At 44.7% G+C, this 10,976-nt stretch overlaps 1 protein-coding gene and 1 long non-coding RNA gene across 2 annotated transcripts; one reads left to right on the forward strand and one right to left on the reverse strand.

Moving 5' to 3' along the window:
- The first annotated feature begins 6 nt into the window (after nt 1–6).
- LOC116221528 lies at nt 7–2,781 on the forward strand. The gene is made up of 2 exons (XR_004164171.2): nt 7–1,226; nt 1,791–2,781. It is a non-coding gene; the product is annotated as an uncharacterized LOC116221528 (long non-coding RNA).
- Nucleotides 2,770–6,231, reverse strand: si:dkey-273o13.3. The gene is made up of 6 exons (XM_031572481.2): nt 5,714–6,231; nt 5,316–5,344; nt 4,971–5,132; nt 4,752–4,818; nt 4,367–4,474; nt 2,770–3,611 (listed from the first exon to the last, which is right to left on the reverse strand). Exons 1-6 carry the CDS (start codon nt 5,870–5,872, stop codon nt 2,799–2,801), a joined length of 1,338 nt encoding a protein of 445 aa, XP_031428341.1. The 5' UTR covers nt 5,873–6,231; the 3' UTR covers nt 2,770–2,798.
- Nucleotides 6,232–10,976: the final 4,745 nt, after the last annotated feature.

Raw genomic sequence — 10,976 nt, forward strand, 5'->3', positions numbered from 1 at the left:
ATGAGAGTGAAAGTGAGGATAATCCTATGTAAAGCTATGGTAACGAGCTCATTAGAGTGAGTAAACAGATTGCTTTGTATATGGTTTGTGGTCTCTAGCTTGAGTGGATGATAACTGAATAACATTTTGAACTGTTTTGGCAATCAAAATAACTGATTTCAGACATATTTTCTCTTGTTTATTGATGCTTACACATAATTTACAGCGATGACACATAATAGTAAATATTTTACTAAACAGGCAGGGAAGTTATCTGAGACAATAATTACACAGTTAACATGAATAGAGGGAATGAGTACAGGATCGAACAGTGACAGTGACAGTGGATTCTCTTCAAACCTTTTCAAAGTTTGTAAGACAAAAAATGTATATTTCTCCTTACTTTTCGACACATCTTAATGAGCATATCCACATGAATACTGAAGAAGGATGGGAAAGAAAGAGAGGAAAAGAAAGAGAGGGAAAGGAAAAGGAGAGGAAACAGGAAAGGGTGACATTGTTCAGTGTACAGTGTTGTATTTAACGTATTTTACCTCAGAAAAATCCACTGCAGCAGCGCTCGGTTTTGTTTCTATATAAGTTTCTCACTCTATATAAAACCTGCTGTTTAAAACAGCTCTTTCCAGAATGACTACAATCTCAATGCAAACAATACATAGTGTTTACCTCTGTTGCTAAACTAGCTATAAAGTGAAGCAGACTGGTCTCCTGACAAAGAAATGTCATATTTTCTAATTCTAGTTCTAGTCTTTAAGAAATGAACAACAACATTACACATTCAAGTTACACCTACTAATTCAACTTTTCACATATTACTAAATGACATTGAGAGTTCATTGTTAGGAATACTTTATTTAAGCATTAAGTGGTATTTATAAGTGTATTATATATACTACGTATTCCTATAATGTTTATGAACTGTCTGATTATAGATTTAGGACTATAGTTGTACAAATAATATTACATAAACGTTCAACTCCATATTGTGGAAGCCCCAAGCTGCCATCAATATACATTTGAATTTTGACCCTGTCTTTGCAAAGTATCGTTTTCAGGAGATGTCAAATTAATTATATTGTTATATCTTGGAAAATAAAGTTTCGTTATCTTGAGATAATGACATCAGTCGAGATCTTGAGAAAATGGGAGTGTAAAAGAAATGTAATTTGATGAGATCTCACAGCTTCCATAGCAAACACTCCTCTGTACAGCAAATTGAAGAACAGGTAAAAATCTTTACAGATTACCCCGCCACCATCTGCGCTGCTTGTGGAGCTGACGGTGCCATGGGAGGAGGGGATGGAGGGAGCCCACGAAAGGAAGAGGGCAAAGTACTCTGACCTGGTTGCGGAGTGCAGGGAGAGTGGTTGGAGTACACGACTCTTTCCAGTGGAGGTTGGCACGAGGGGGTTTGTGGGAAGCTCAATGACTCGCCTACTTAAAGAGCTAGGGCTGAGGGGCAAGGAGCTACACAAAGCCACCAGAGAGCTGTCTGAGGAAGCAGAGAAGGCAAGTTTTTGGCTTTGGTTAAGGAGGCGGACAAGGCATGGGGAGCGAGCAACTCCTGAGAAAGGCTAGCTGCGGGGGGTGACTGGGAGACGTCCCTGTTCACTGCCCCGCCACCAGGAGATGTTCCGGGATAAGGGGCGAAACATCTGTGAAAGGTGGTCCCCGGCTGACGACCCCGCAGCTAGCCCAAAGGGCACCGGTGGAGGTGCGGCAGGCCTAGAGCCTAGCAGGTTTTTACCATCTACCTGTTCACACTAATTGTACAGCAAATTGAAGAACAGGTAAAAATCTTTACAAGCACAAACTAACTCTCTGAGACTGTATGATGTCATAGAGTGTATTTCATTACTCAATTCTAAATTCTTATTTAATATAAAATGTATTTTACACACCCTGTATGGGTAGTTGGAGCCAGGGTGATGTTTTTTGTATGAGGAAAAAAGGCTTTACTAAGAATTTAACAATTTTCTCTTCAAAGTCATGAAGGACTTAATCAACACAACCTTCCCACCCACTCCTTTGGACTGTTTTTTTTATATTTTTAAATATGCAGCAAACTCTTTTTCAATTCCACCATTTTTTACACACACAGGTCGTTCTCAGCTCTTACACATTATGCGTAGCTTGATTTGAACACTCTTCAGTATTCACTCAATTCATTCTTTATCGAAACTATGCTATTCTCCTTTACATTTCCCTGTGATTCTGATCTTCAATAACCTAACTGAACTTACTACTAAATACATACAACATGTACATTTGATGACTTTTTTTTTTTTACTTTCATCTCCACTAAGTTTATATCCACTGAGAGAAAGAGAGGTCTTCATTATCTAGGCTTGTAGTTTTCTCTGCAGTGGCAAACTGTGAGAGATTTGCCTGTAAGATCTCCACTCAAATGACATGAGAGGCCGAAGTAGGACAGCATATCCAAGGGCACTCAACCGAATCAAAGTGGTGTGCTCCTGTTTGATGTTGTCTCTGGAGGACATCAAAGCTGCTCCCAGTGCAGAGCAGAGGACGGCTGCAAAGATGTATCTTTGATTATGAATGGAGAAACCCAATCAGATTATGCGCCACATATCTGCAACTGAAGTGACAGTCAGGCCCTCTGTGTTGGCAGACTGAACATGTTGATTTTGGCTGTTAAACTGTTTAAAATGATGAAACTGACTGGATGCTGTGTGACATTTATTCCCCTATGTAGTCAGTGCCATCTCCTGTAAGATGGATCTGATTTTTAGATGTGTTCACAACCCACACGTCCCCCCCCCAAAATGGATCCAGGCTTACAGTTTGGTTCTCTCCCCATTGAGTACTTCCTCTACCACCCGTGGCGGTGACTGGCTGATGTAACGATGGAGCAGCCTCTCAGCCTCCTGAAGGGTTCTCAGGCTGGCTGCATGCTCCACACCACCACCCCCTCCACCAGCCGTGCCATGCCCTTGGGCCTCTCTCCAGCTGTGGACGATCTGGCCCTCTTCCTCGGGGGACTCTGTGACGTCTCCTCGGGGATGGTGGCGATCCATCGCGGCCTCGGTGCAGTTCGTCGAGTGGCCCTGCATCTTCAGCCCCGCGCCGCTGATCTCCTCCATGCTGGCCGAGAGGATGCGGATGGGCGAGCCCAGTTTGCGGGGCGGCGGGAAGTGGTGATCTTCCGCCGGGTCACGGTGATACTTTTGGAAGGAGGTGGAGCTGACGTCGTCCATGAGGATGGGTACGGTCTCCTGGTGCACCGTGAACTGGAGGTGGGGTATCTGCAGCGGGCGAGTAGGGTACTGTCGAATGACCTCCTCACCACCTGATTCGCTCTCCGTGTCACCCTCCACCCAATGACTGCGGTGGCCACTGATCCAGGTCAGGATGGCAGCGCCGTCGTGATGGCCAATTGGCACATACTGACGTGCCTCGTCTCCCATCTCTGACCAATCGGATTCCTCTTCCTCTGGAACAGGTCCCAGTGGTTGGTCAGCACCAGCCTGGTTATAATGGCTGTGGTCCAGGAACTGGACAGGAGGGGGGGTGGCTGGGAGCGTGAGCTGTTTGGCAGCGTCATCTGATTGTAATTGTTTTTCCATGGCTCCCGGCAACATTGATGTTACCTATGGGGGGGTGATGGAGAGGTAGGCTAACTATTTAAATATACAGTGCAATAAGGAATATATCATTAAGTCCATAGGCCACTTTGCATCTGGACAATTACTGGAGGTGGACAACATACAGTTTCTGTTGCATTTTCAGTGTCATATTCACATTGGTCAAGTCATTAGGTGACACGACTAGAACAATCCCAGCAGTAGGCTACCGGTACTGTATGACAGCACCTCTCCAAATCCATCCATGTCACAAACTAGAGCAAATATTCATGGTGGATTCGACCTTGAAATGAAATGAGTGGACAGTGACAGACAGACGCCGACAGACACTGATCACTGTAGACAAATCAGGACGACTTTAGTGTGTGTGTAAAACAGTTTGGTATGTGTTTATCTACATGTGTGACAGAAAATGACTTTGTGTGTCCATTCACAAAAAGCATGATCTTAAACAGTTAAGTGACTGCTGTTTTGTTCTGTATTGTCTCTCTCTGATTGTTACATGACTGGTGTAAAAGTAGAGATACTGTTCCCGGGATGTTTGGGGTAAACAATGGTTTAGCGTGTAAATTCATCCTGTACTCTCTCACTAACACCCACAAGGATGAAGTCAAAGGGAGGAAGACGAAGCTCATTTCATTTCAACAGTAAGCATGAATCTCACCGTACTCTGTTCTGATTATGCGCACATTTTTTTTTTTTTTGTTGTCGATATTTTTTCGTGGCTAGATCTTTTCATCACGACGAGATCGAGTTCTCACGTTAATGGCCTCCAGGCTGTGAATGGTCGTCTTAGCAACTGCCAGCTGCTCTGTCAACTGGTCTATGCGCTGGTTCAAGCGATCACGTTCTCCATCCAAATTTCCAGCCTAATGGCAAGCAGGGAGGGGGCAGAGAGAGAGAGAGAGAGAGAGAGAGAGAGAGAGAGAGAGAGAGAGAAAGGTAAGATAGGCATCGTCAAATCACAAATAGATTTACAGAGCATCAACTTCTAGATAGACACTTTTTCTGTTTCATGGTTCAAGCTAACTCTCTTGCGATACATTTGGGATTTACATTATTTATTTGAATCTTTGATGTCACATAAGGCTACTCTTAACATCTGACATTTTCTTCTGAAGCCTAGTAGAAGCCTAGTAGTCTCACCACACAATGAAGCTTCTTCTCCAGAAGGTTGTTACTCTCTTGAGTACATGAGTAATTGGACTGCAGACTGAAAAGTAAGAAACAAGAGTCCATGAAGGAAAGAATATTTCAACATCCACAAAAATCCCATGCCATTAATAACGAATAAATGTTGGTTTACACAGAAACTGAAAGAATAATCAAAAAAATACACCACTTTAGTATCCTACTTCTCCTTACTTCTTGAACCTGTCCAAGAGGCTGCTGAGCTCCACGCGAGTACTCTGTAGCTCACTCTCCAGAACCTGGTGGCCAGTTTTAAACTCTGCCCCCAAGCAGTCCATGCGGACAGAGGTCTGAAGTAACGTATGCTGGAGATCCTCATTCTGCCCTTGAAGAAATCTGCTTCGAAGAGGACAGCAATGCACCATGATTTACAATGAGAATGTACATTAAATATACAAATGCACGTGTCTGTAACTACAAGTTCTCCAAGGATACCAAATACAATTCCTATCCTATTCAGAGTTTTATTTTCTAAATGTCTGTGCTTTACAGTAGAAATTAGCCAATGGCCTGACTCACCTAATTTTCTCCATCTCTGATCCACTGTCCTGTAAGACACAAATTAAACACATACTGATTTTCACTCTTCTAAGCCAGTATTTACTGAAGTTCCACTGCCTGGTGCTTAGTTGTCAAAAGAGACAAGCGGTTGATTATTTTGGTGTTTGTGTTGCTACTGAAAGACTGCACATGGGGTCTTGTTCCACAGCAGGAGATTATTTGATTGAAGATACGATACGACATGCATGGTCACGGACATGTAATGTAAGATATGAGCACATTAGTGATGTGATGAGTATATATTCAACCAAGTGAGCTCTAAAGACACATCTCCAAGAACACTCCACGGTTGGCTGGAGAGAATAATGAGATAAAGCAGATATTTAGTACAATATTGACCACAATGCATCACTTACTCTATAGGCTGGCGGAGGACCCATATAAGTAGATGTTGACAGATCATCTTGGCCTGTAGGACTGTTTCTAGAGGAACTGGATTTGCTGGAATGTGATTCCAGCTCCCCGCCTGAGTGAACCCCTGGAGATGTTGCCATATGGCCAGCTGAATGGGGCATTGGTGAGTGTGGTCTGTGGTGATGATGGTGATCACCTGAATGGGTGTGATGGTGATCAGATTCTGGATGATCAAGATCACTTGAGGGGGAGAGATAGTGTTCAGATCCATGGTGATGATGATGGTGGTGATCACCTGAATGAGAAAGATGGGTTTCAGATCCATGGTGATGGTCATGGTGGTGATGGTGATCAGATTTTGGATGATCAAGATCCCCTGAGTGGGAGTGATGGTGTTCAGATCCATGGTGATGATGGTGATCACCTGAGGGGGAATGATGGTGGTGTTCAGATCCATGGTGATGGTCATGGTGATGATGGTGATCATCTGAGGGGGTGTGATGGTGTTCAGATCCGTGGTGGTGATGGTGATTACCTGACGGGGAGTGATGTTGTTCAGATCCATGGTGATGGTGATGATGGTGATCATCTGAGGGGGTGTGATGGTGTTCAGATCCGTGGTGGTGATGGTGATCTCCTGAATGGGTTTGATGGTGTTCAGATTCTGGATGATCGAGATCACTTGAATGGGAGTGATGGTGATCAGATCCATGGTGATGGTCATGGTGGTGATGGTGATCTCCTGAATGGGAATGAGGGGTCTCAGATCCATGGTGGTGATGTTCATGGTGGGAGTGATGGTGTTCAGATTTTGGATGATCGAGATCACTTGAGTGGGAGTGATGGTGTTCAGATCCTTGGTGGTGATGATGGTGATCACCTGAATGAGAAAGAGGGGTCTCAGATCTATGGTGGTGATGTTCATGGTGGGAGTGATGGTGTTCAGATTTTGGATGATCGAGATCACTTGAGTGGGAGTGATGGTGTTCAGATCCTTGGTGGTGATGATGGTGATCACCTGAATGAGAAAGAGGGGTCTCAGATCCATGGTGGTGATGTTCATGGTGGGAGTGATGGTGTTCAGATTTTGGATGATCGAGATCACTTGAGTGGGAGTGATGGTGTTCAGATCCGTGGTGATGGTCATGGTGGTGATGGTGATCAGATTTTGGATGATCAAGATCCCCTGAGTGGGAGTGATGGTGTTCAGATCCATGGTGATGATGGTGTTCACCTGAATGGGTGTGATGGTGTTCAGATTCTGCATGATCAAGATCACCTGAGTGGGAGTGATGGTGTTCAGATCCATGGTGATGATGGTGATCACCTGAGTGGGAGTGATGGTGTTCAGATTCTGGATGATCAAGATCCCCTGAGTGGGAGTGATGGTGTTCAGATCCGTGGTGGTGATGATGGTGATCACCTGAGGGGGAGTGATGGTGTTCAGATCCGTGGTGGTGGTCATGGTGGTGATGGTGATCAGATTTTGGATGATCAAGATCCCCTGAGTGGGAGTGATGGTGTTCAGATCCATGGTGATGATGGTGATCACCTGAGGGGGAATGATGGTGGTGTTCAGATCCGTGGTCATGGTGGTGATCACCTGAATGGGTGTGATGGTGTTCAGATTCTGGATGATCAAGATCCCCTGAGTGGGAGTGATGGTGTTCAGATTTTGGATGATCAAGATCCCCTGAGTGGGAGTGATGGTGTTCAGATCCATGGTGGGAGTGATGGTGTTCAGATCCATGGTGGTGATGGTGATCTCCTGAATGGGTGTGATGGTGTTCAGATTTTGGATGATCGAGATTACTTGAGTGGGAGTGATGGTGTTCAGATCCATGGTGGGAGTGATGGTGTTCAGATCCATGATGGTGATGATGGTGATCACCTGAATGGGTGTGAGGGTGTTCAGATTCTGGATGATCGAGATTACTTGAGTGGGAGTGGTGGTGTTCAGTCTCCATGTGGTGATGGTCAGACTCTTGTTGGGGGTGCTCAGATTCCAGGTGGTGATGGTCGTGATGATGCCCCTCAGAGTGGTGTGGATGCTTGTGTGTATGTGACTTGCGACGGTGGGATTCTGTGTGGTGGTGAAGGGGGTGAGTCTCATGGTCATCTCCATGTGGGTGATGATGGTGGTGGGACCCGTGCTGGGACCCGTGGTGGGACCTACGATGATGCGCCTTTGGATGATCTCGATGGTGGTGAGATTCGTGAGAACTATGCAGAACAGATTCCAGATCAGGGTGAGAGGAAGAGTGAGACGTTGCCTGGGAATGAGAGGAGGAGGAGGAATGGCGGGTTGAATGAGTTGAATGATGAGACCCAGAGGGGTGAGAATGGTGATGGGATCCATGGCGAGGATGGTGCGAGTGAGAGTGATGGTGGTGTTGACCTGGGCTGTGGTCTTTATGGCTGTGGTGACGGTGATGGGATGAGGAAGGGGAATGGTGGCTGTGGTGGTGATGGTGATGGTGATGAGATGGAGAGTGGTGGCGAGAGGGATGGTGGCTGTGTGGTGTTGATGAGCGGGAATGGTGGTGTTTTGGCAGGTGAGGAGTCGTTTCTGGACTAGTGCTAGTTCCATCTGTCAAGTGGCCTCTGTGATGATGTTTGTGTCCCCTGTGACCATGCCTCACGCTTGAGGAGCAACTACGGGAATGGCTACTACTTGCATCGGTTTGGCTGCTATGACTGTGATGTCGATGTTGACGATTACCTTTCAGAGTGGGTTGATGGTGGTGGTGTGGCTTCGAGTGGTGCTTGCTTGAATGAGAATGCTTGCTGGCGTGAGAATGTTTGCGGGAACGAGGGTGCCGGCTAGAATGTGAGTGCTTGCTCACATGAGTGGGGGCACTAGAGGTCAAAGAATTAACACTTCCTGGGCGACTACCTGGATGACTCCCTCGCCTACTTGCTGGTTTGGATTGTGACCTGGTAGACTTGGAGATCTTGCTAGGACTAGTTGACCTGTGGGCATTGGTGACGCCAAGAGAAGTCAGCCGAGAGGGACTCAACACCTGCCTGGTGATCTCGTTCAGGAAAGCAGAGAACTTCATCTTCTCTTTCGTAAGGTCCTTCTTGGCTAGCTCCTTCTTCTTCCGAGTCCCATGTTGACCTTGGTGAGTCTCATCCTCCTCCCCTTGCTTACCATGCTGATGGGACAGAACTTCCATGGATTTAGCCTTCCGCATATTTACCCCGTCACTGTTTTTCAAAACTCTTTTCGCTGGGGCACGGCGTGAGGACTTTCTCTTCTCCTTCTTGGGCTTGTTCCCATCCTCCAGTAAAGGCTGTGAATCTTCGTCATCATCTTCCCCAAACCTTCTCTTACCCCTGGAGATATCTGTCAAAGAGAGCGAGTGGCGGGGTTTCTTTCCCTGTTTTTTCTTCTTTGACGATCTTGCATTGTTCAAGGTGCTCTCTGAGGACCAGCTGGAAGGTGAGGAAGATGAAGAGGAGGAGGAGGAAGAGGAAGACGAGGAAGAGTTGGATGAGGAAGAGGAGGAGGAAGAAGAAGAAGAAGAACCTGTGGAGGAGGAACTGGAGCTGGAAGTTGTGGTGGAGGATGAGGAAGAGCCAGAGGATCCAGATGTGCCAGAGGAATCTGAAGAACTGGAAGAGTCAGATGAATGTGTTGAGCTAATAGAGGAGTTGGAGGAGGTAACTGAAGCTTTACGATGGGACGTGGCGTTGGGACTGTGATGATGCTGTTGATGACGATGACGATGGCGGTGATGGTGATGGTGGTGGTCAGAGGGTGCATGATGGGATTTTTCATGGTGATGCTCATGGCTATGGTGGCCATGGTGATGATGATGGTGAATGCTATCACCTTCTGATTTCACAAGGCTGCAGTGAGAACACATGAGAAGTGAAATTGGCTTAAAAATGCTTCGTAAAACACATGCACAGACATGAGGCCAATCTGGGAACATTAATCACGAGTACATTAAAAGAATGGAAATTTCTTCTGCAAAACAAACACTTCACATGATTTACTTTATGTCGTACTTTACTTTTAAAAACAATATCATTTCTTGGCTATAGAACATACAACTAGTGAACTTTTCAAAACATTACTCTCTTGTTTGAAACCGCTAGCTAATACAGCTTATGTAGCTAATAAATCAATTTGCTCCACCTAGCACTTTTATGGCATGAGTAGAAAGCCCCTTGTTGGGTGTGGCTAAAACCACAATGATACTATTCTCAAAATCATCTGGACACATGAATTTATACAGGCTCCTAATCACATCCATAGATGCAGGGACACCAGAATGATCAAACAGCTGACTTGTGGTGTCTATTTGTTCTGGCTGAGGGTATCTATATCTAATGATTTTGGTCTGTCTGGGGGTATTTTATCTTCATTTATGTTTGTCTATCTCCGCATTGCTTCGACTGATTTAGTTGGAATGTTTTGCCCTGAGAGGTTACCTGAAATCGACAAACATTCCACATTTACCACACTTAATTAATTATCTGTGTTTTTGGAAGAGTATTGAAGCTACATGCAGAATCCTCTGTGCGGTTCCTGCAATAACGTCAATCTGTCTGTGGTGTCTGCTATGATATCTGAGCTGTGGAGAATAACAAATAAAACATCACTAGTAATCACTGGTTTTCTGATTCATCATTATATTTCTTGGTCCATTATGTTGTAAGTGGGCTTGGAAATCCACAGAAATGTAAAAACCCAGAGTATGTGTAAATTACTGTTACTGTGTGTAAATTTCAGACAACAAATCATTCATTTATTAAGCAGTCCATTTTTTTGTGGTTGAATATTACCAAGACAGACAGTCTTCTAAAAATGAGGTTTGTGTTCTCAAGATGTATCTAATGTGATTGGAGATGGATGGAGCAAAAAAGCTCAAAAATATTTGTATCAATATATTCCATTTAGCACACCTGCCGTCTCTATGCCACTGTCGGCCCAACTCAACGTGCCAGAATGCAGCTGATTAAGTCCATTGAAAAGAGAATAGAAATGCTCATTCCTCAGATATGTTGGATTTTATAAGGTGTTCAAAACTAAAATGAAATTACATTTACAGTCAAGGGTTTGATTATCATGACACTAAAGAAAATCTACCTACTCAGCTACATATTGAAGACTCCAGTGTTTTCAAAACGCATGCACTCATCCTTCCTATAGCATAGTGCAATATGATATAATTCGAAAAATACCATATGATTCAAAGGCTTGTTTTTTTGTCTGTCGCCTAGTCTTACTATTCAGCAGTATTGAAAGAAATA

This window comes from Clupea harengus, chromosome 8 (genome assembly GCF_900700415.2).
Source record: "Clupea harengus chromosome 8, Ch_v2.0.2, whole genome shotgun sequence".
Taxonomy (NCBI): domain Eukaryota; kingdom Metazoa; phylum Chordata; class Actinopteri; order Clupeiformes; family Clupeidae; genus Clupea; species Clupea harengus.